The following is a 25,021-nucleotide window of genomic DNA, read 5'->3' on the forward strand; positions in this document are numbered from 1 at the left end:
GGTATTGGGGGCAGGAGGAGAAGGTGACGACAGAGAATGAGACGGCTGGATGGCATCACCGACTCGATGGACATGAGTTTGAGTGAACTCAGGGAGTTGGTGATGGACAGGGAGGCCTGGCGTGCTGTGATTCATGGGGTCGCAAAGAGTTGGACACGACTGAGTGACTGAACTGAACTGAACTGAATCATTGAATATAGTAAAGTTGGAGGATATAAAATCAACACACAGAAATCCCTTGCATTCCTATACACCAGTAATGAGAAAATAGAAAAAGAAATTAAGGAAGCAATTCCATTCACCATTGCAATGAAAAGAATAAAATACTTAGGAATGTATCTACCTAAAGAAACAAAAGACCTATATATAGAAAACTATAAAACACTGGTGAAAGAAATCAAAGAGGACACTAATAGATGGAGAAATATACCATGTTCATGGATCAGAAGAATCAATATAGTGAAAATTAAGATACTACCCAAAGTAATCTATAGAATAATGCAATCCCTATGAAGCTACCAACGATATTTTTCACAGAGGTAGAACAAATAATTTCACAATTTGTATTGAAATACAAAAGACCTTGAATAGCCAAAGCAATCTTGAGAAAGAATAGAAATGGAGGAATCAACATGCTGGACTTCAGGCTCTACTACAAAGCCACAGTCATCAAGACAGTATGGTACTGGCACAAAGACAGAAATATAGATCAATGGAACAAAACAGAAAGCCCAGAGATAAATCCACGCACCTATGGACTCCTTATCTTTGACAAAGGAGGCAAGAATATTCAATGGAGAAAAGACAATATCTTTAACAAGTTGGGCTGGGAAAACTGGTCAGCCACTTGTAAAAGAATGAAACTAGAACATTTTCTAACACCATACACAAAAACAAACTCAAAATGGATTAAAGATCTAAACGTAAGACCAGAAACCTTAAAACTCCTAGAGGAGAACATAAGCAAAACACTCTCCGACATAAACCACAACAGGATCCTCTATGACCCACCTCCCAGAATATTGGAAATAAAAGCAAAAATAAACAAATGGGACCTAATTAAAATTAAAAGCTTCTGCACAGCAAAGGAAACTATAAGCAAGGTGAAAAGACAGCCTTCAGAATGGGAGAAACTAATAGCAAATGAAGCAACTGAACTGAAGGACTTAATATTCTGTACTCTATACTGTGGAATAATATTAATTCAAATGGAGTGTAATAAATTGGCAATACCTTTTATTGGTATCCAGGTGAATACAACAGCGTAGTTCAAGGCTTGAAACACAGAAAAGTAACTAGGGGGATTTTTACTAGCCCAGGGAAATTTTGGATATATATATTTGTAACTACATCTGCATCTATACTCATAAATATAGCTACATCTGTATCTCCAAGGGAACTTTGTCTCTGAAGCATTTAGAGTTATCTGAAAAAATTACTTTTAACAGAAAGGGTATAGGGATTAATGTAAGCAGTGATTAATAAATTTGAAAAAGTTATTTTATTCCCAGGTACTTTTAATTCTGAAAATGTATCTCTAATTATAATATTTATAAATTTTATGTTTAATAATTTTTGTTTATACTATAAGAGATCTTGATATCTGGATCACAAAGCCATTTATAAAGTTCTGGAATCTATCTGGTAATGGCAGAGGACATCCACAACTTTTTGAGTTCTGACTTTTCAAATACTTACATTACCTAAAAAGAAAAACACCAAGAATACACAAAAGTGGGTTAAATGATGAGAGACTGGAGGACAGGAGGAGGGGCTAAAGACTATGTTCCAGGAACAGACTCTACTCTTAATAAACGTTTTTTGGCAGACAGGGAGGGAAGGGTAAGAAGAGGAAAATACAGAATTTCACAAAGATAGCCACACACAGAAATTCTTGAGATGGGAGGAGAAATCTAAGTAGCTTGGCTGGGATGCAGATTTTGTGCAAGAAAGACAACACACACCAAGAGAGGTGTGGTTAAACACTTACTTCAACCCATTGTAGAACAAGTTCTTGTAGTCAACGTTTATTCTAGTGATCCTTTCTTTTGTAAGTCTTTCGATGGTGAATAACCGGCCAATATGCTGAAAACCAGGAGCTGTGCTCCTGACGTAATCTCTCTCAGAACCTGGTAACCAAATAATCTGCAAGGAGAAACAGTAAGTCTTTCAGTGGATAATCAGCTGTCTAGGTACAAACAGCCTCACGTAGAATGGGAGAAGTCTCATTCCAGCATGGGTTAATAGGGAGCAGAGTCTCTAGCCCTTGATGAAAGAGTCAACCTGGCCTAATATTGTCTGGTGAACTCTCGTAATGGGGCTTTCACCAGGGTGGTTCTGGAGCTGAGTTTTCCCAGTTAACATCATGGGGCCAAGGGTTCACTGTGTCACTACAGTAGCTAAAGCGGATGAATAGGTGGTAGGTGTGGAGGAGGGATCAGAATGATAAACATCTCTTCTGGCTGATGATGATGCAAATCATCTTTGAGAAGAGTAATTTCCTGTCAACAGGAAATGCTATTATGACTTATCTGTGGAAAGAGTTCTATTTGTGAAATGACAGATATTTGTTTCATTCATGGCATTCTTCCATATTCTGAGAATTAAAGATATGTGGAATGACTGACTGCCAAAATGCAGAGCTTTCTGGAAAATATGATGAATAAATTTTCAGCTGAAATAAGAACTTTCTATATCATAAATGAAAGCTGGTATTGAAAGTCTTAGCGTTCTCTTTCTCTAAGGCCCTTCCTCTAAGAGAGGTATGTTGATGATGGTGCTGCTGCTGCTGCTGCTGCTAAGTCACTTCAGTCATGTCCGACTCTGTGTGACCCCATAGATGAAAGCCCACCAGGCTCCCCCTTCCCTGGGATTCTCCAGGCAAGAACACTGGAGTGGGTTGCTATTTCCTTCTCCAATGTGTGAGAGTGAAAAGTGAAAGTAAAGTCGCTCAGTCGTGTCCGACCCTTAGTGACCCCACGGACTGCAGCCTACCAGGCTCCTCCATCCAAGGGATTTTCTAGGCAAGAATACTGGAGTGGCTTGCCATTGCCTTGGTCACATCATATAGCTATTACACACATTCCCTTTCAACACAGTGGTGACATTGGTTTGGAACAGCAAACAGCCTCAATGTTTTCCCTACGGATACAAATTTAACTGGCTCACTCATAGACTGTCACATGTATTGGGTTGACCAAAAATTTTATTCTTTTCTTTTTTTTCCCATAAGATGGCTTGAGCAGCACTTAGTTGTCTTTAACTTCATTTGAGACAATTTTATTAGATTGTATTGTGACAGCTGAAATATTAGTGTGCATTAAAAAAAACTTATCAAAATTGGAGAATTTTAGCGTAGCCATTTCAATATTGAAAGAAAAAGGTCACATTTTTGACATATTATGCTCTAGTTTTTCAAGAAAAGCAAAAACACAACTGAAACGCAAAAAAAGATTTGTGCAGTGTATGGAGAAGGTGCTGTAACAGATGGAACATGTCAAAAGTGGTTTGTGAAGTTTCATGCTGGAGATTTCTCGCTGGATGATGCTTCATGGTCATAAAGACCAGTTGAAGCTGATAGCAATCAAACTGAGGTATTAATTGAGAACAATCAATGTTATACCACATGAGAATAGCCAACATACTCAAAATATCCAAATCCAAATCAAGTGTTGAAAATCATTTGCACCACCATGGTAACGTTAATTGCTTTGATGTTTGGGTTCCACATAAATTAAGGAAAAAAAAAAACTCTTGAAGGTATTTTTGCAAGCGATTCTCTGCTGAAACATAATGAAAATGTTCTGTTTTTAAAACATGTTGTGACAGGCAATGAAAACTGGATACTGTACAATAATGTGGAATTGAAGATACCATGGGGCAAGCAAAATAAATTATCACTAAGCACACCAAAAGCCAGTCTTCATCCAAAGAAGGTGATGATGTGTATGGTGGGATTGGCAGGGGGCAGGGGGGTTCTCTATTATGAGCTCCTTCCAGAAAACCAAATGATTAATTCTGCAAGTACTGCTCCCAATCAGACCAACTGAAAGCAGCACTCAACAACAAGCAACCAGAATTAGTCAAAAGAAAATGAATAATCTTTCATCATGAATAATGCAAAATTGTATGTTTCTTTGATGACCAGGCAAAAACTGTTACAGCTTAGCTAGGAAGTTCTGATTCATCTGCTATATTCACCAGACATTGCATCTTTGGATTTCCATTTATTTTGGTATTTACAAAATTCTCTTAATGGAAAAAATTTCAATTCCCTGGAAAGCTGTAAATTGTACCTGGAACAGTTCTGCCCCCAAAGATAGGAAGTTTTGGAAGATTAAATTATGAAGTTGCTTGAAAAGTGGCAAAAGATAAGGCCTCTTAGGTGGTGCAGTGGTAAAGAAACCGCCTGCCAATGCAGGAGATGCAAGAGACACGGGTTTGATCTCTTGGTTGGGAAGATCCCTTGGAGTAGGAAATGGCAACCCACTCTAGTACTCTTGCCTGGAAAATTCCATGGAGAGAAGAACCCAGCAGGTCATAGTCCATGGAGTGGCGAAGAGTCAGACACAACTGAGCATGCACCTTTACCTCTTTTTTAGTGAAACAAAATAGTGGATACGTTGTTCAATAAACCTCTTGGTAAAACTAAAATATGTCTTTTATTTTTACTTAAAAACTGAAGGAATTTTTGGCCAACCCAGTAGCTATATAAGCAGCCAATTCCATTTTCTACAGGGAGTAGAACCATTCCAGGGAAGATTACACGGTAGTTCAGGTTCAAATGCTATGCTACCCACTTCCCAACCTCTACCATAAATACTGAGATAGACGTACCAGATGTTGCTCAATCTTAGAGTCAAGGATCACGCGTACTACAAGGCGGATATATGATGATCTGGAAGGATGTGATTGTGGAGGGGCATTAAGATCAAATATCACCAATTTTTTTGCCTTCCGTGCAATTTCCAATAATTCACTTAGTTTTGGAATCTTCTGATTTCTTGCTCTTTCCCTATCAGCCTCTGATAGAGGTTTCATACTGAAAAATGGTTTGATCTAAAAAAGTATATCAGAGAAAACATTAGCTCCTATCAAAAGTATTTTCCAATTCTCATGCTTTTAGCCCCACACCAAGCCCTACCTTCATGTTGGTCCACTACTATTCAACCAACCAAGTCTTCTGAAATACTGGTCCAGAGATAAGAGCAGCCAAGAAGAGAAACGAAATGTGATCTCCATAGTTAGTGACAGTATTTTCAATGATTTATTCTGTAACAGAATCTGCTGTATTCGAACTGAAGGGCCTTCCTATTTTCCTCCTGAACTTCCTTTCCAACCTTTTTTTAAATTCAAGGTAATATAATTCAGTTTTAGTTTCACTTGTTTCCCACATTTTCTCTCACTGTTCTAGTTATGTGTAATGTAGAAAAAAAGGACTTTGGTTTAAAGATCAGTTGGACCCAATCCTAGCTCTATTGCTTACTTGCTGTGTGTGTATGTGTTTAGTCGTGTCTGACTCTTTGCAGCTCCATGGACTATAACACAGTTCTCTAGGCTCCTCTGTCTTTGGGATTTTCCTGGCAAAATATTGGAGTGTGTTGCCATTTCCTCCTTCAAGGGATCTGTCTTGCCATACTAACCTATTAAAATCCTTTCTGCTATTTGCAAAGTTTAGTTAAATGCTACCTCCTTCATGAATACTTCCTTAAATAATTCTGAACTAAAGAGACTTTGGTGGCATTAAACTCCAAATGGTTCATTTTTCAGTTCAGTTTCAGTTCAGTCGCTCAGTAGTGTCCAACTCTTTGCAACCCTATGGACTGCAGCAAACTAGGTTTCCCTGTTCAACACCAACTCCCGGAGCTTGCTCAAACTCATACCCATTGAGTCAGTGATGCTATTCAACCATCTCATACTCTGTCATCCCCTTCTCTTCCTGCCTTCAATCTTGGTCAGCATCAGGGTCTTTTTCAATGAATCAGTTCTTCTTATCAGGAGGCCAAAGTATTGGCATTTCAGCTTCAGTTACAGTATTCCAATGAATATTCAGGACTGATCTCCTTTAGGGTGGACTGGTTGGATCTCCTTGCAGCCCAAGGGACTCAAGAGTTTTCTCTAACACCACAGTTCAAAAGCATCAATTCTTCAGTGCTCAGCTTTCTTTATAGTCCAACATTCACATCCATACATGACTACTGGAAAAACCATAGCCTTGACTAGACGGACCTTTGTTGGCAAAGTAATGTCTCTGCTTTTTAACATGTTGTCTAGGTTGGTCATAACTTTTCTCCCAAGGAGCAAGTGTCTTTTAATTTCATGGCTGCAGTCACAATCTGGAGTGATTTTGGAGCCCCCCAAAATAGTCTTTCACTGTTTCCACTGTTTCCCCATCTATTTGCCATGAAGTGATGGGGTTGGATGCCATGATCTTATTTTGTTGAATGTTGAGTTTTAAGCCAACTTTTTCACTCTCCTCTTTCACTTTCAACAAGAGGCTCTTTAGTTCCTCTCCGCTTTCTGCCATAAAGGTGGTGTCATCTGCATATCTGAGGTTATTGATATTTCTCCTGGCAGTCTTGATTTCAGCTTGTGCTTCATCCAGCCTGGCATTTTGCTCGATGTACTCTGTATATAAGTTATATAAGTAGGGTGACAATACACAGCCTTGACATACTCCTTTCTTGATTTGGAACTAATCCATTTCCCCATGTCTGGTACTAACTGTTGCTTCCTGACCTGCATACAGATTTCTCAGGAGGCAGGTAAGGTGGTTTGGTATTCCCATCTCTTGAAGAATTTTCCACAGTTTGTTGTAAATAAAGCAGAAATAGATGCTTTTCTGGAACTCTCTTGCTTTCTTGATGATCCAATGGATGTTGGCAATTTGATCTCTGGTTCCTCTGCCTTTTCTAAATCCAGCTTGAACATCTGGAAGTTCATGGTTCATGTACTGTTGAAGTCTGGCTTGGAGAATTTTGAACATTACTTGGCTAGACTTTTGTGAGATGAGTGCAATTGTGCAGTAGTTTGAGCATTCTCTGGCATAGCCTTTCTTTGGGATTGTAATGAAAACTGACCTTTTCCAGTCCTGTGGCCACTGCTGAGTTTTCCAAATTTGCTGGCTTATTTTGTGTAGCACTTTCACAGCATTGCCTTTTAGGACTTGAAATAGCTCCACTGGAATTCCATCACCTCCACTAGCTTTGTTTGTAGTGATGCTTCTTAAGGCCCACTTGATTTCACATTCCAGGATATCTGGCTCTAGGTGAGTGTGAGTGATCACAGAATCATGATTATCTGGGTCGTGAAGATCTTTTTTGTACAGTTCTTCTGTGTATTCTTGCCATGTCTTCTTAATATCTTCTGCTTCTGTTAGGTCCCTACCCTTTCTGTCCTTTATTGAGCCCATCTTTGCATGAAATGTTTCCTCGGTATCTCTAATTTTCTTGGCGAGATCTCTAATCTTTCCCATTCTATTGTTTTCCTCTATTTCTTTGCACTGATCACTGAGGAAGTCTTTCTTATCTCTCCTTGCTATTCTTTGGAACTCTGCATTCAAATGGGTATACCTTTCCTTTTCTCCTTTGCCTTTAACTTCTCTTCTTTTCTCAGCCATTTGTAAGCCTTCTTCAGACAACTATTTTGCCTTTTTGCATTTCTTTTTCTTGGGGACGGTCTTGATCCCTGCCTCCTGTACAATGTCATGAACCTCTGTCCATAGTTCTTCAGGCACTCTGTCTATCAGATCCAACCCCTTGAATCTATTTGTCAGTTTCACTGTATAATTGTAAGGGATTTGATTTAGGTCATACCTGAATGGTCTAGTGGTTTTTCCCTACTTTCTTCAATTTCAGTCTGAATTTGGCAATAAAGAGTTCATGATCTGAGCCACAGTCAGCTCCTGGTCTTGTTTTTGCTGACTGTATAGAGCTTCTCCATCTTTGGTTGCAAAGAATATAATCAATCTGATTTTGGTATTAACCATCTGGTGATGTCCATATGTAGAGTAGTCTTTTGTGTTGGTGGAAGAGGGAGTTTGCTATGATCAGTGTGTTCTCTTGGCAAAACTCTGTTAGACTTTGCCCTGCTTCATTTTGTACTCAAAGGCCAAATTTGCCTGTTACTTCAGGTATCTCTTGACTTCCTACTTTTGCATTCCAGTCCCTTATGATGAAAAGGATATCTTTTTTTGGGTGTTAGCTCTAGAAGGTTTTGTAAGTCTTCATAGAGCCGTTCAACTTCACCTTCTTTAGCATTACTGGTTGGGGCACAAACTTGGATTACTGTGATATTGAATGTTTTGCCTTGGAAACGAATAGAAATCATTCTGTCATTTTTGAGATTGCACCCAAGTACTGTATTTTGGACACCTGTTGACTATGAGGGCTACTCCATTTCTTCTAAGGGATTCTTGCCCATAGTGGTACATATAATGGTCATCTGAGTTAAATTCGCCCATTCTGGTCCATTTTAGTTCACTGATTCCTAAATTGTCGATGATCACCCTTGCCATCTACTGTTTGACCACTTCCAATTTGCCTTGATTCATGGACTTAACATTCCAGGTTCCTATGAAATATTGTTCTTGACAGCATTGGACTTTACTTCCATCACTAGTCACATCCACAACTGGGTCGTGTTTTCGCTTTGGCTGCGCCTCTTCATTCTTTCTGGAGTTACTTCTCCACTCTCCTCCAGGAGCATATAGGCATCTATCGACCTGGGGAGTTCATCTTTCAGTATCTTATCTTTTTGCCTTTTTCTATTGTTCATGGGGTTCTCAAGGCAAGAATACTGAAGTAGTCTGCCATTTCAGTAAGTGGTTAACACCCAAGATGTTTCATTTTTATGCCCCTTTAATTCTGTTCTCTATACTTAGTTGTATACTTCTGAAGTCATATTAAAATTCTGGCTTCATATGCTTGTTGCTCTGTAACCTCAATAAAACCACTTAGATTCTCAAAATCTTTATTGTCCAAAGTATAAAATGGGAAAGGGGAGGAATTATCTGTGCATTTATCATGATTATTTTGATTATTAAATATGATAAGATATTTTCTGGGGTTAGAAGCATGTCTGGTACACAGAATATTGCATAATTCATAACAATTCCCTCACTCTACTGCTTCTACTGAATATAACTTTTTCACAGCAGGAACTGTCTTTTTTTTGGTATTACACAGCATTACATCTTATACTTCAGTCCACATATATGAAGTGAAAGTGAAAGTCACTCAGTTGTGTTCGACTCTTTGGGACCCCATGAACTACACAGTCTGTGGAATTCTCCAGGCCAGAATACTGGAGTGGGTAGCCTTTCCCTTCTCCAGGGGATCTTCCCAACCCAGGGATCAAACCCAGGTCTCCTGCATTGCAAGTGGATTCTTTATCAGCTGAGTCACAAGGGCATCCCAAGAATACTGGAGTGGGTAGCCTATCCCTTCTCCAGTGGATCTTCCTGACCCAGGAATTGAACCAGAGTCTCCTGTATTGCAGGCAGATTCTTTACCAACTGAGTTATCAGGGAAGCCCAGTCCATATATATATTGCCTATATTAAACTTAGTAGATGGCTACTTTTACCATCATTTTCCAATTTCAGATCACTTGTTGGTGAAGTCAGTGATAGAAGGTTTTCTCTCAAGAGAAGGAAGCAGTAGCTACTCACATTTTTTCAAGACTAAAGCAATCTTTTTCTTGACATAAATTTATATTCAATCTAATTCCACCCTTTGTATTTCTTCTTATTCCCATACACCCTAAGAAAGCTATCCTTTCTAACTTTTTTCTCAAGAAATAAAGAATCATATTTCATAATATCCACAAGGCAGAATATCAGTGTTGAATTAAACCATGGTTTAGACATGAGCAGAAGTTAATAATTAAGGGTTTTCTTAATCATCATGAAAAGAGAAATCTGTTTCAGAATTAAAGATTTTGTTAGACTCTACCTGTTCTAGGCCAAATAATTCACTTAACTGTTGTGGAAAAACTGGATAGGAAAAGGTCAAGATAGGATTTAAATAATTCATTTGTGTATAATTTCTAAAATGACCCTAAATGGCAAAAGGAATAGGAAATGCTGTATACAAGTATATTCATTAAGACTTTCAAGAATAACTTGGACAAAAAATTGAAGTAGCAAAAACCATCAAGATTAACAGGAGAGCTTAAAACTAGATCCGAGTAGGTTTTAAGAAGTAATAGCTTAAGTTAACGAAGCCTCATTTTAAAAATATTTAAAATAATCTGGAATGCTGTTGTTTAGCCAACAAGTTTTGTCTGACTCTTTTGAGACTCCATGGGCTGTTATGGGATTTTCCAGGCAAGAATACTGGAGTGGGTTGCCATTTCTTTCTCCAGGGTATCTCCCTGACTCAACAATCGAACCTGTGGCTTTTGCCATATCTCCTATTGCAGGTGGGTTCTTTACTGCTGAACCACCAGGGAAGTCCCACACTGGAATGGGTCAAAGCCAGTTTAGACTATCTGTAACCTGTGGCTTAGTATTTTAAAAAATCTCCAGTAAGTAACAAGCTAGAATGAAAACAAACTTAAGTTCTCCACAAAAACATCTTGTTCCTCAAGCAAAAAACGGTATTAAAAGGTTTTCAGTTCTCTATGCCTTAGGCTTAGAGAAATTACATGTAGAAGGGCTGCTGGATGATCCAATGTATCAGTTGATTATGAAACAGGACAATTAGGGTTGTGACCAAAATAGCATGGTAGAAAAACCCTGAGATCTCCTTCTCCCAAGGGCATATCAAAATTACAACCACTGAAAGAGCAAGTATCTATGAGAACCACCTGAAGACTCATAGAAAATATTTTCACAACTCCAGATATTAAAAAAAGAAGCTAGAGACATGGTAGTGTGAAGATCCATACATCAGGGAGGCAATTCACAAAAGGAAGGAAAATAATCTCAGAATACTTTCCCCAAGAAGCAAGTAGTGTGAGCCCCACATAAGACTGTCTAGCTCAAGGGTCCTGTACGGGGAAGAAGAGCCTCCAGAACGTCTGGCTTTGAAGGCCTGCAGTATTTGTATACTAGAGAGCAGGGAGTTTAAAGGAAATAGATACGCTGCTTTTTCAGGGCACCCACAAAAACCTGACATGCGCTGAGACCCACCACAAAGGCGATAATTTGAAAGGAGCCTAGTCAGACTTACTTGCCAATCTTGGCCGAGCCACTGGAGAGGCAGTAGGAAATTGGGACTCACCCTGGGAACACTGACACTGGCAGCAGCTGCATTTGGGATCTGCTTTTACCACAGAAGCACTGGTGCTGGAAAGCACCATTTTGGATGCCTCCCTCTCATGTATTAGTTCCAGGGCATAGCCTGCCCACCAGGCTTCCAAGCCATTACCATCCCCAGGAAACTCACTGATCAGGCTATCCAGCCAGCTGCTCCAGGATCTAGCCCTGCCCACTGCCAGGTCAGAACCAGCCCCAGAAGTCCCTAAGCCACATAACCAGCCATGCTGGGAAATGATCCCTGTAAGGTAAGAGAGTTAGAGAAGGCGAGGTTCAGAAAAAGAATGAGACTGGCACTTTACAGGAAGAGATCACCTTTAATGAGGTGAGAAGGGGCAGCAGTCAGATTAGCGAGCTGCTGCACGTATCCAAGAAAAGAGTAGGTATACATAGGCATGTACGTGGAAAGTTACTGTCTTAAGGGGGCCTGTTCTTCTCCAAGGTTATTTGGAGTAGTTAGTTATCTCTTAAATGGCTGGGGCAAGGAATTTTGGAAATCGGCCAGAGGCTGGACCAGCTGGGAGCTGGGCATAATCAACCTTAATGTCCATTTTTTTCTTTGGGTGAGAGAGTTCTTTGTTTTGCATAGAATGGTGGGGAGGACCTGGAGGGGAGTTTTAACTCCAGGCTATTTTAAGCCATGTAACTTTCCTTCAATCCCATCACAAGGAGTCTGGTACCATCCCTGAAAACACCTCAGGTGCACAGGTAGCTGCTCTAGGACCAGACCTTGTCCACAGAGGAATGGCAGCCACTGTACAAGGCAGGGTTAGGCAGCCAAGTGGGCACGAGCCAGTCTTGCTTAAAAATGTGCTCACAGTAGCTTACCTATCACAACACAAGGGCCCTTGCAGCCCAGATTGCAGGGTGGAGGAGAACTCCTAAAGCATATAGCTAAGGTGACAAGAAGGGAATGTGCTGCTGGGCGCCATAGGACATCTCTAACATTAGTTCATTTATCCCAGATCAGGAAATGTAACTTACCTACCCAATACTTAGAAATAATCATAGAGAATCTGGCAAAGTAAGAAGACAGAGGAAAATGTTCCAAACAGAGAAACAAGAAAAAGACTCTAAAGATGAATTAAGAAAACCTGAGATGAGCAATTTACCCGATAAAGAGCTCAAGGTAATGTCCATAAAGATATTCAATGAATAGAGAGGGGAGAAGAATGGATAAAAATAGTGGGAAGTTGAACAAAGAGAAAATATAAAGAAGAATCAAACAGAGCTAAAGACTGCAATAAGTGAAATAAAAAAAAACCAGATGAATCAATAGGAAATTAGAGATAATACAGAGGAATGGCTCAGTGAATTAGAAGACAGACAGAATAGTAGAAATCACCCAAGTTAAAAAGAAAACAAGAAAAAAAATTTTTTACTGGTGATTGTTTAAGAAACTTCTGAAATTACATCAGGCATACTAATATTCACATTCATTACAGAGTGCCAGAAGGAGAAAAGATTTTTTTTAAATGACAGAAAATATTTTTTAACTTTAATTGGAGAATAATTACAATATTGTGATGGCCTCCGGCATACATCACCAGAGGGTCAACACCGAAATCAGACTGATTATATTCTTTGCAGCCAAAGATGGAGAAGCTCTATACAGTCAGCAAAAACAAGACCGGGAGCTGACTGTGGCTCAGATTATGAAATCCTTATTGCCAAATTCAGACTGAAATTGAAGAAAGTGAAGAAAACCACTAGACCATTCAGGTATGACCTAAATCAAATCCCTTATGACTATACAGTGGAAGTGAGAAATAGATTTAAGGGACTAGATCTGATAGAGTACCTGAAGAACTATGGACTGAGGTTCATGACATTGTACAGGAGACAGGGATCAAGACCGTCCCCAAGAAAAAGAAATGCAAAAAAGCAAAATGGCTGTCTGAGGAGGCCTTACAAATACCTGTGAAAAGAAAGGAAGCGAAAAGCAAAGGAGAAAAAGAAAGATATACCATCTGAATGCAGAATTCCAAAGAAGAGCAAGGAGGGATAAGACAGCCTTCCTTAGCGATCAGTGCAAAGAAATAGAGGAAAACAATAGAATGGGAAAGACTAGAGACCTCGTCAAGAAAATTAGAGATACCGAGGAAACATTTCATGCAAAGATGGGCTCAATAAAGGACAGAAATGGTAGGGATCTAACAGAAGCAGAAGATATTAAGAAGAGGTGGCAAGAATACACAGAAAACTGTACAAAAAAGATCTTCACGACCCAGATAATCACGATTGTGTGATCACTCACCTAGAGCCCGACATCCTAGAATGTGAAGTTAAGTGGGCCTTAAGAAGCATTACTACGAACAAAGCTAGTGGAGGTGATGGAATCCCAGTGGAGCTATTTCAAATCCTGAAAGATGATGCTGTGAAAGTGCTGCACTCAATATGCAAGCAAATTTGGAAAACTCAGCAGTGGCCACAGGACTGGAGAAGGTCAGTCTTCATTCCAGTCCCAAAGAAAGGCAATGCCAAAGAATGCTCAGACTACCGCACAATTGCACTCATCTCACACGCTAGTGTGATTCATGGGGTTGCAAAGAGTCGGACACGACTGAGCGACTGAACTGAACTTAACTGAACTGAACACATGCTAGTAAAATCATCCTCAAAATTCTCCAAGCCAGGCTTCAGCAATATGTGAACCATGAACAGATGTTCAAGCTGGTTTAGAAAAGGTAGAGGAACCAGAGATCACATTGCCAACATCTGCTGGATCATGGAAAAAGCAAGAGAGTTCCAGAAAAACATCTATTTCTGCTTCATTGACTATGCCAAAGCCTTTGACTGTATGGATCACAATAAACTGTGGAACATTCTGAAAGAGACAGAAATACCAGACCACCTGACCTGCCTCTTGAGAAACCTGTATGCAGGTCAGGAAGCAACAGTCAGAACTGGACATGGAACAACAGACTGGTTCCAAATAGGAAAAGGAGTACGTCAAGGTTGTATATTGTCACCCTGCTTATTTAACTTATATGCAGAGTACATCATGAGAAACTCTGGTCTGGAAGAAGCACAAGCTGGAATCAAGATTGCTGGGAGAAATATCAATAACCTCAGATATGCAGATGACACCACCCTTATGGCAGAAAGTGAAGAGGAACTCAAAAGCCTCTTGATGAAAGTGAAAGAGGAGAGTGAAAAGGTTGGCTTAAAGCTCAACATTCAGAAAACAAAGATCATGGCATCTGGTCCCATCACTTCATGGGAAATAGATGGGGAAACAGTGGAAACAGTGTCAGACTTTAGTTTTTGGGGCTCCAAAATCACTGCGGATGTTGATCGCAGCCATGAAATTAAAAGGCGCTTACTCCTTGGCAGGAAAGTTATGACCAACCTAGACTGCATATTAAAAAGCAGAGACATTATTTTGTCAACAAAGTTCTGTCTAGTCAAGGCTATGGTTTTTCCTGTGGTCATGTATGGATGTGAGAGTTGGACTATAAAGAAAGCTGAGTGCCAAAGAATTGATGCATTAGAACTGTGGTGTTGGAGAAGACTCTTGAGAGTCCCTTGGACTGCAAGGAGATCCAACCAGTCCATCCTAAAAGAAGATCAGTCCTGGGTGTTCACTGGAAGGACTGATGTTGAAGCTGAAACTCCAATACTTTGGCCATCTGATGTGAAAAGCTGACTGATTTGAAAAGAACCTGATGCTGGGAAAGATTGAGGGCAGGAGGAGAAGGGGTCGACAGAGGAAGAGATGGTTGGATGGCATCACTGACTCAATATACATGGGTTTGGGTGGACTCCGGGAGTTGGTGATGGACAGGGAGGCCTGGCATGCTGCGGTTCATGGGGTTGCAAAGAATAGAATATGACTGAGTGACTGAACTGAACTGAACTGGCATACATCAATATAAATCTTCCTCAGGCATACATACTGACTCCATCCCTCCTGGCTGTCACAGAGCACTGGCTTTGGGTTTCCTGCAACATACATCAAACTCCCACTGGGTGTCTAATTTACATACGGTAGTGTATGTGTTTCAGTGCTACCATCTCAAATCATCCCACTCTCTCCTCCTCTCACTGAGTCCAAAAGTCTGTTCTTTATATCTGTGTCTCCTCTGCTGTCCTGCACACAGGACTGTCAGTACTATTTTTCTAGATTCCATATATATGTGTTTATACACAATATTTGTTTTTCTCTTTCTGACTTACTTCACTCTGTATAATAGGCTCAAGGTTCGCCCGCCTCATTAGAACTGTCTCAAATGTGTTCCTTTTAATACCTGAGTAATATTCCATTGTGTGTATGTATCACAATTTTCTTATCCATTCATCTGCTGTTGGACATCTAGGTTTCTTCCATGTCCTTGCTATTGTAAATAGTCCTGCAATGAATGCTGGGGTACATGTGTCTTTTTCAATTATGGTTTCCTCAGGGTAAATGCCCAGTACCAGTAGTGGGACTGTTGAGTAGTATGATAGCTTTATTTTTAGTTGTTTTAAGGACTCTCCATATTCTTCTTCATAGTGGTTGTATCAGTTTGCATTCCCACCAAGAGTGTATGAGGGTTCCCTTTTCTCTACACCCTCTCCAGCATCTATTGTTTGTAGACTTTTTGATGATAGCCATCCTTACTAGTGTGAGATGATACATCATTGTAGCTTTGATTTGCCTTTCTCTAATAATGGACAATGTAGAGCATCTTTTCATGTGTTTATTAGCCATCTGTATGTCTTATTCTGAAGACAGTTATTCAGAAGAACCGTCTGTTCAGGTCTTTCAAAAGTGGCAGAAAACTTATTTGAAGACATGATAGTAAAAACTTCCCTAACCTGGGAAAGGAAAGAAATATGCACATCAAGAAATCACAGAGTCCCAAATAAGACAAATCCAAAGAGATCCACACCAAGACATATTAAAATTAAAATGGTAAAAAATAAAGATAAAGCAAGAATCTTAAAATCAGCAAGGGAAAGGCAATCAATTATGTACAAGGAAACTCTCATAAGACTATCAACTAACATTTCAGGAGAAATTTGCAGGCCAGAAGGAAGTGGCATGATATAGTCAAAGTGATGGAGGACAAAATCTATAGCCAATAAGAGTCTACCCAGTAAGTTTATTATTTAGATTTGAAGGTGAGATAAAGAATTTTCCAGATAAGCAAAAGCTAAATAAGAAAAGTTAAAGGGAACTCTAAGTGGAATGGAAAGATCACACCTAGAAATATGAAAATTACAAAAGGAGAAATCTCACTGGTAAAGGCAAATATTAACTAAAGGTAGTAGATTTGACCTTTATAAACTTAGTAGTAAAGTTACAAGAAAAAAGTTGCAAAATCATCTATATCCACAATAAATGGTTAATTGAGACATAAAATAAAAATATGTAAAATATGTTAGCACATTAAACATGGAGAGTAGGCAGGAGGTAAAAATGTAAAGTTGCTATAATATACTTGAACTTAAGAGGTAAATAATTTAAAATAATCACACACACACGCACAGACTCCATGCTAACCATAAACCACAAATTTCTAACACATACACAAAAAAGAGAAATGAGTTCAAAAATAACACTAAGATAGTCATCAAATCACTAAAGAAGAGATAAAAAGAAGAAAAAAAACTACAATAACTTGTGGGCATAGCAATAAGTATATAACTATCAATCATTTATTTAAATCTAAACGAACTAAAAGGTCATAGAATAGAACAGTGGACAAAAAACCAGACCCATGTACAAGCTAGGACTTCCCTGGTGGCTTAGCCAGTAAAGAATCCACCTACAATGCAGAAGACCTGGGTTCAATCCCTGGGTCAGGAGTATCCCCTGGAGAAGGAAATGGCTACCCACTCAAGTATTCTTGCCTAGAGAATCCCATGGACAGAGGAGCCTACTGGGCTACAGTCCACAGGGCTGCAAAGAGTTGAACACGACTGAGTGACTAAGCACGCATACATGTATATATAAGTTACCTACAAGAGAATCACTTCAAATCTACAGACACATACAGATTGAGAGCCAGAGAATGAGAAAAACTATTTCATGCAAAAAAAAGCTGGGGTAGCAATACTACATAACAAAACTGACTTTGAAACAAAGACTTTAACAAGAAACAAAGAGGGACATTACATAAAGGTAAAGGGATGAATCCAATAAGAAGCTAAAACATTGTAAGTGGAGAAATGGAGAAACAATGGAGACACTTCCTTCTTGGAAGAAAAGCTATGACCAATCTAGACAGCATATTAAAAAGCAGAGATGATACTCTGCCAACAAAGGTCCATCCAGTCAAGGCCAGTCGTCATGTATGGATGTGAGTGCTGGACTATAAAGAAAGCTGAGCACTGAGGAATTGATGCTTTTGAACTGTGGTGTTAGAGAAAACTCTTGAGTCCCTTGGGCTGCAAGGAGATCCAGCCAGTCAATCCTAAAAGAAATCAGTCCTGAATATTCACTGGAAGAACTGATGCTGAAGCTGAAACTCCAGTACTTTGGCCACCTGATGCGAAGAACTGAGTCACTGGAAAAGACCCTGATGCTAGAAAAGATTGAAGGCAGGAGAAGGGGACAACAGAGGATGAGATGGCTGGATGGCATCACCGATTTGATGGACATGAATTTGAGCAAGCTCCAGGAGTTAGTGATAGACAGTGAAGCCTGGTGTGCTGCAGTCCATGGGGTTGCAAAGAGTCAGACACAACTGATCGACTGAACTAACTAACATTGTAAATATATGTGTACCAACTGTAGAAGCACCTGAACATATAAAGCAACATTAATGAACAAACAGAAAGAAACTGAGGGTAACACAATAATGGTGGGGGTATTTTAGGACCTTAATTACTTTGATGCACAGATCACCCTAACAGAAAATCAATAAGGAAACATCTTACTTAAATGACACATCTGAACAAAAGACTTGCTAAACATATTTAGAACATTCCATTCAGAAACAGCAGACTATGATTCTTTTGAAGGGTACATGGAACATTCTCTTGGATTATATGCCAGGCCACAAATCAAGGCTCGATAAATTGAGGATGAAATCATATCAAGTAACTTTATAAACCACGAAAGTATGAAATTAGAATTCAACTACAAAAATATTTACTAAAACTATAAACACATGGAGGCTAAACAATAGGCAATTTAACAACCCATGAGTAACTCACGGGTCACAAACACGAAATTTGAAAATGCCTAGAGTGAGGGTACCCAGGGCTTCCCTGGTAGCTCAGACAGTCTGCCTACAATGTGGGAGACCAGGGTTCGATCCCTGGGTCGGGAAGATCCCTGGAGAAGGAAACGGCAACCCACTCCAGTATTCATGCCTGGAAAATCTCATGCACCAAGGAGCCTGGTGGGCTACAAAACATGACATGGGGTCGTAAGGAGTCGGACATGACTGAGCAACTTCACCTTCACTGAGAGTGACAGTGGCAGCAGTGGCATTTGCTATTCAGATCCGTTGAGACACCTCTGTGGCAGCAGCTGGAAAAGGTGGCTTGCATGGACTTGGGCAGAGGTTGCCAGCCTGCCACCACAGCCTCAGTGCCTACAGTCCCTGGCGGGTGCATTGGGACACTAAGATGCATCTTCCCCCTCTTGCTGCCATGGGGGTCTAGGCTCCCATCCACCTCCCACATTCTCTTGTCGTCCACACCACAGTACTTCCTTTCTGGTCTTCGGACCCCTGGCCTCACCCTTGAAACATGACTTGTGACTTCAAACCTGGGGACCTCATCTTTGTCAAGATGAATGGTTATCCTCATTGGCCAGCTCATAGATGAGGTTCCTGATAGAGCTGTAAAAACACCCAGAAAAAATTAACTACCCATTTTCTTTTTTGGAACTCGCAGGACTGCTTTTTTTTAGGCCCAAAAGACATATTTCCTTACTGAGAAAATAAGGAAAAGTACGGTGAACCAAATAAACAAAAAGCCTTTAGTGAAGGCTTATGAGAGACAAACAACAATTCTAAAGTGAAACTTTCAAGTCAACAAGCATCAGCTAAACAATCAAATGTGTCATCTGATGTTGAAGTTCAAGAAAAAGAAACTGTTGTTTCAAAGGAAAATACTGAGCTTGAAAAAAAGCCAGCAATGAAGATGTGACTAAAGCAATTGACATAATCACAAACAAAGCTTCCAGAATAGGGAGAAAGAGAAAAGCAAAAAAACAAGCAGGAACTGAGCAGGAAGGAGTAGTGACTATAGCAACAGCATCTGTTGATCTAAAAGTGAGTCCTAAAAGAGGACGACCTGCAGCTACAGAAGTCAACATTTCAAAACCAAGAAACAGACCCAAAATGTTAAAACAGCCCTGTCCTTCAGAAAGTGACAGGGTGACTGAAGAAGACAAAAGTAAGAAAAGGGGGCAAGAGGAAAAAGAAGGTAAAAAGCAGGTTAAAAAGGATGAAAAGGGTCAGAAGGAAGAAAAAAGCCAAATAAAAAAGGGAAAATAGGAAGTTGAATTTAAAAGAAAAAATTTAGCTAAAACAGGGGTTACATCAACCTCTGATTCTGAAGAGGAAAGAGATGAAAGAAAGTTTCAGACTGCTCATGGAAGGAATATGCTCAAAGGTCAACCAACACGAAAAAGCAGCAACAGATAGAAAATGCAAGCAAGAGGAACAAATGGAAATTGAGCATCAAAACAACATGTAATCTACAGTAATAAAAAATACATCTCATTTTAGCCTCTAAGCATTAATCCAGTTACTGAAAAGAGAATACAAGTGGAGCAAACAAGAAATGAAGATCTTGAGACAGACTCACTGGACTGAATTTCTTTCTTCTCTCCCTTGAGGGAAGAATGTTCCAGATTTTAAATTGAGAACTTCATTAATAGCATTACTACTGTGTTATAGTCATTAAAAAAGAACACTTCCTATAAGGCACACATACATACTAAGGTCGGCCATCATTCCTGTTAAAAGTTTTTTAACAAGCTTAAAATGAAGCTTTGTGTTTGAAAGTTATAAATAAACTCAGATAAAGGTAGTGGTTGTACATTATTTCATTTAGAAAATATAAAATTTCATTTTGTTTTGAAGGTAGGTGCTAAACTGAAGTAGTTTTAACCCCAGGGAATGAGGCAGTTATGCCCTTCTCTGACATTCCTTTGCTGTTTAATTCTTTCAGTTCAGTTCAGTTCAGTTGCTCAGTTGTGTCCGACTCTTTGCGACCCCATGAATCACAGCACGCCAGGCCTCCCTGTCCATCACCAGCTCCCGGAGTTCACTCAAACTCATGTCCATCGAGTCGGTGATGCCATCCAGCCATCTCATTCTCTGTCGTCCCATTGTTTTTTAATCTTGAGGGATTAAATAGCAGAATTGTTAAGAAAACAAAAATGAAACTGTAACTAAAATTTCAAAATAAACTATTTTTTTTTAAAAAAAACCTGAAAAAAAAATACCTGGTGACAAATGAAAATTAAACACAAAGATCCAAAATCTACTGGATACAGAAAAAGCAATTCTAAGAGGGATGTTTACAGTGACACAAGCCTATCTCAGAAAAAAAGAAAATCTGAAATCATGAACCTAAAGAAAGCAAAAAAAAAAAAAAAGACACAAAATCTAATGTTAGTAGAAGGAAAGATATTATGAAGATTAGAGCAAAAATAAATAAAACACAGATTAAAAACTATAGGATAGATAATTGTGGCTCAGATGGTAAAGAATCTGCCTGCAATGCAGGAGACCCAGGTTCGATCGCTGGGTCAGGAAGATCCCCTGGACAAGGGAATGGCAGCCAACACCAGTATCCTTGCCTGGGAAATCCCATGGACAAAAGAGCCTAGTGGGCTGTAGTCCATGGGATCACAAAGAGTCAGACATGAGTGAGCAACTTAACACAATAACAAGGGGTAGTTCTTTGAAAAGAAAAACGAAATTCATAAAACTTTTGCCAGACTCATCAAGAAAAATGATGGAGGGCCCAAACAAAATTAGAAATGAAAGAGAAGCTACAACTGACACCACAGAGGTACAAAAGATCAGATTAATGCAGGCAAATATGCCAATAAAATGGACAACTTAGAATTGTTGTACATCTTACCAATGTACACTCTGTCAAGAATGAATATGGAAGAAACAGAAGGCATGAACAGAACAATTATTAGTAATGAAACTGATAAGCAAAAAACTCCCTACAACAAAATCCCAGCCAGTTTCACAGGTAAATTATACCAAACTTTTACAGAAGAATTAACACCTGTCCTTTTCAGGCTGTTCCACAAGTTTCATTTACGTGGAATGTAAAACCAAAACACTTTGACAAAATTCAGCACCCATTTATGATTAAAACTCTTCAAAAAATGGGCACAGAAGGAACCTACATCAACAAAGTAAAGGCCTCAACATACTATAGTTCAGTTCAGTTCAGTCGCTCAGTCGTGTCCAACTCTTTGAGACCCCATGAATCGCAGCACGCCAGGCCTCCCTGTCCATCACCACTCCCGCAGTCCACCCAAACTCATGTGCATAGAGTTGGTGATGCCATCCAGCCATCAAATCCTCTGTCGTCCCCTTCTCCTCCTGCCTCCAATCCCTCCCAGCATCAGGGCCTTTTCCAATGAGTCAACTCTTCACATGAGGTGGCCAAAGTATTGGAGTTTCAGCCTCAGCATCAGTACTTCCAAAGAACACCCAGGACTGGTCTTTAGGATGGACTGGTTGGATCTCCTTGCAGTCCAAGGGACTCTCAAGAGTCTTCTCCAATACCACAGTTCAAAAGCTCAATTCTTCGGCGCTCAGCTTTCTTCACAGTCCAAATCTCACATCCACATATGACCACTGAAAAAACCATAGCCTTGACTAGACGGACCTTGGTGGGCAAAGTAATATCTCTGCTTTTTAATATGCTATCTAGGTTGGTCATAACTTTCCTTCCAAGGAGTAAATGTCTTTTAATTTCATGGCTGCAATGACCATCTGCAGTGATTTTGGAGACTCCAAAAATAAAGTCTGACACTGTTTCCACTGTTTCCCCATCTATTTCCCATGAAGTGATGGGACAAGATGCCATGATCTTAGTTTTCCGAATGTTGAGCTTTAAGCCAACATTTTCACTCTCCTCTTTCACTTTCATCAAGAGGCTCTTTAGTTCCTCTTCACTTTCTGCGATAAGGGTGGTGTTATCTGCATATCTGAGGTTATTGATATTTCTCCCGGCAATCTTGATTCCAGCTTGTGCTTCTTCCAGCCCAGCGTTCCTCATGATGTACTCAGGATATAAGTTAAATAAGCAGGGTGACAATATACAGCCTTGACATACTCCTTTTCCTATTTGGAACCAGTCCATTGTTCCATGTCCAGTACTAACTGTTGCTTCCTGACTTGCATACAGGTTTCTCAAGAGGCAGGTCAGGTGGTCTGGTATTCCCATCTCTTTCAGAATTTTCCACAGTTTATTGTGATCCACATAGTCAAAGGATTTGGCATAGTCAATAAAGCAGAAATAGGTGTTTTTTTTGAAGTCTCTTGCTTTTTCCATGACCCACCGGATGTTGGCAATTTGATCTCTGGTTCCTCTACCTTTTCTAAAACCAGCTTGAACATCTGGAAGTTCACGGTTCACATATTGCTGAAGCCTGTCACCTCTGATTAGATTAAGGTATTTGAGGTTTGTTTTTTCTTTAAATATTGACCTTGTATTCTGTGTTCAAACTAAACTCAGTCCTTGGATGTTGCTATAGATTGCTAGGGATTTTATACAATCAGGTCCTCTGCAAATAGAAATAGTTTTATTTCTTCCTTTCCAACACCTATACCTGTTTACTCCCTATTGTACTGGTGCAGGCTCAATATAATGTTGACTTGAGTGGTAAAGCAAACACCCTCTTCCAACAACACAAGAGAAGACTCTACACATGGACATCACCAGATGGTCAACACCGAAATCAGATTGATTATATTCTTTGCAACCAAAGATAGAGAAGCTGTATACAGTTAGCGAAAACAAGACCAGGAGCTGACTGTGACTCAGATCATGAACTCCTTATTGCGAAATTCAGACTTAAATTGAAGAAAGTAGGGAAAACCACTAGACCATTCAGATATGACCTCAATCAAATCCCTTATGATTATACAGTGGAAGTGAGAAATAGATTTAAGGGACTAGATCTGATTGATAGAGTGCCTGATGAACTCTGGACGGAGGTTCGTGACATTGTACAGGAGACAGGGACCAAGACCATCCCCATGGAAAAGAAATGCAAAAGAGCGAAATGGCTGTCTGAGGAGGCCTTACAAATAGCTGTGAAAAGAAGAAAGGCGAAAAGCAAAGGAGAAAAGGAAAGATATAAGCATCTGCATGCGGAGTTCCAAAGAATAGCAAGGAGAGATAAGAAAGCCTTCCTCAGTGATCAATGCAAAGAAATAGAGGAAAACAAAAGAATAGGAAAAACAAGAGAGCTCTTCAAGAAAATTAGAGATTCCAAGGGAACATTTCATGCAAAGATGGGCTCGATAAAGGACAGAAATGGTATGGACCTAACAGAAGCAGAAGATATTAAGAAGAGGTGGCAGGAATACACAGAAGAACTGTACAAAAAAGATCTTCACGACCAAGAGAGTCACGATGGTGTGATCACTGACCTAGAGCCAGACATCTTGGAATGTGAAGTCAAGTGGGCCTTAGAAAGCATCACTACGAACAAAGCTAGTGGAGGTGATGGAATTCCAGTTGAGCTATTTCAAGTCTTGAAAGATGATGCTGTGAAAGTGCTGCACTCAATATGCCAGCAGATTTGGAAAACTCAGCAGTGGCCACAGGACTGGAAGAGGTCAGTCTTCATTCCAATCCCAAAGAAAGGCAATGCCAAAGAATGTTCAAACTACCGCACAATTGCACTCATCTCACACGCTAGTAAAGTCATGCTCAAAATTCTCCAAGCCAGGCTTCAGCAGTATGTAAACCGTGAACTCCCAGATGTTCAAGCAGGTTTTAGAAAAGGCAGAGGCACCAGAGATCAAATTGCCAACATCCGCTGGATCATGGAGAAAGCAAAAGAGTTTCAGAAAAACATCTATTTCTGCTTCATTGACTATGCCAAAGCCTTTGACTGTGTGGATCACAATAAAATGTGGAACATTCTGAAAGAGATGGGAATCCCAGACCACCTGACCTGCCTCTTGAGAAACCTGTATGCAGGTCAGGAAGCAACAGTTAGAACTGGACATGGAACAACAGACTGGTTCCAAATAGGAAAAGGTGTACGTCAAGGCTGTATATTGTCACCTTGCTTATTTAACTTATATGCAGAGTACATCATGAGGAACGCTGGGCTGGAAGAAGCACAAGCTGGAATCAAGATTGCCGGGAGAAATATCAATAACCTCAGATATGCAGATGACACTACCCTTATGGCAGAAAGTGAAGAGGAACTCAAAAGCCTCTTGATGAAAGTGAAAGAGGAGAGTGAAAAGGTTGGCTTGAAGCTCAACATTCAGAAAACTAAGATCATGGCATCTTGTCCCATCACTTCATGGGAAATAGATGGAAAAACAGTGGAAACAGTGTCAGACTTTATTTTTTTGGGCTCCAAAATCACTGTAGATGCTGATTGCAGCCATGAAATTAAAAGACGCTTGCTCCTTGGAAGGAAAGTTATGACCAACCTTGATAGTATATTAAAAAGCAGAGACATTACTTTGCCAACCAAGGTCTGTCTAGTCAAGGCTATGGTTTTTCCCGTGGTCATGTATGGATGTGAGAGTTGGACTGTGAAGAAAGCTGATCGCCGAAGAATCGATGCTTTTGAACTGTGGTGTTGGAGAAG

The 25,021-nt window shown here is 39.8% G+C and overlaps 1 protein-coding gene and 1 pseudogene across 1 annotated transcript in view; one reads left to right on the plus strand and one right to left on the minus strand.

Moving 5' to 3' along the window:
• GDPD4 (glycerophosphodiester phosphodiesterase domain containing 4) overlaps positions 1-25,021 on the minus strand; it is a 100,111-nt gene that overhangs the window by 24,071 nt on the left and 51,019 nt on the right. The window contains exons 11-12 of the mRNA XM_055422433.2: positions 4,837-5,058; positions 1,991-2,145 (exon numbers count right to left, since the gene is read on the minus strand). Coding sequence (XP_055278408.2) covers positions 1,991-2,145; positions 4,837-5,058 — 377 coding nt within the window. The remainder of the gene's footprint in view (positions 1-1,990; positions 2,146-4,836; positions 5,059-25,021) is intronic.
• On the plus strand, positions 18,699-20,018 carry LOC129554042 (PC4 and SFRS1-interacting protein-like; annotated as a pseudogene).

Source organism: Moschus berezovskii, chromosome 14, assembly GCF_049115385.1.
Source record: "Moschus berezovskii isolate FMDL1 chromosome 14, NW_MosBer_1.0, whole genome shotgun sequence".
NCBI classification, from domain to species: Eukaryota; Metazoa; Chordata; class Mammalia; order Artiodactyla; family Moschidae; genus Moschus; species Moschus berezovskii.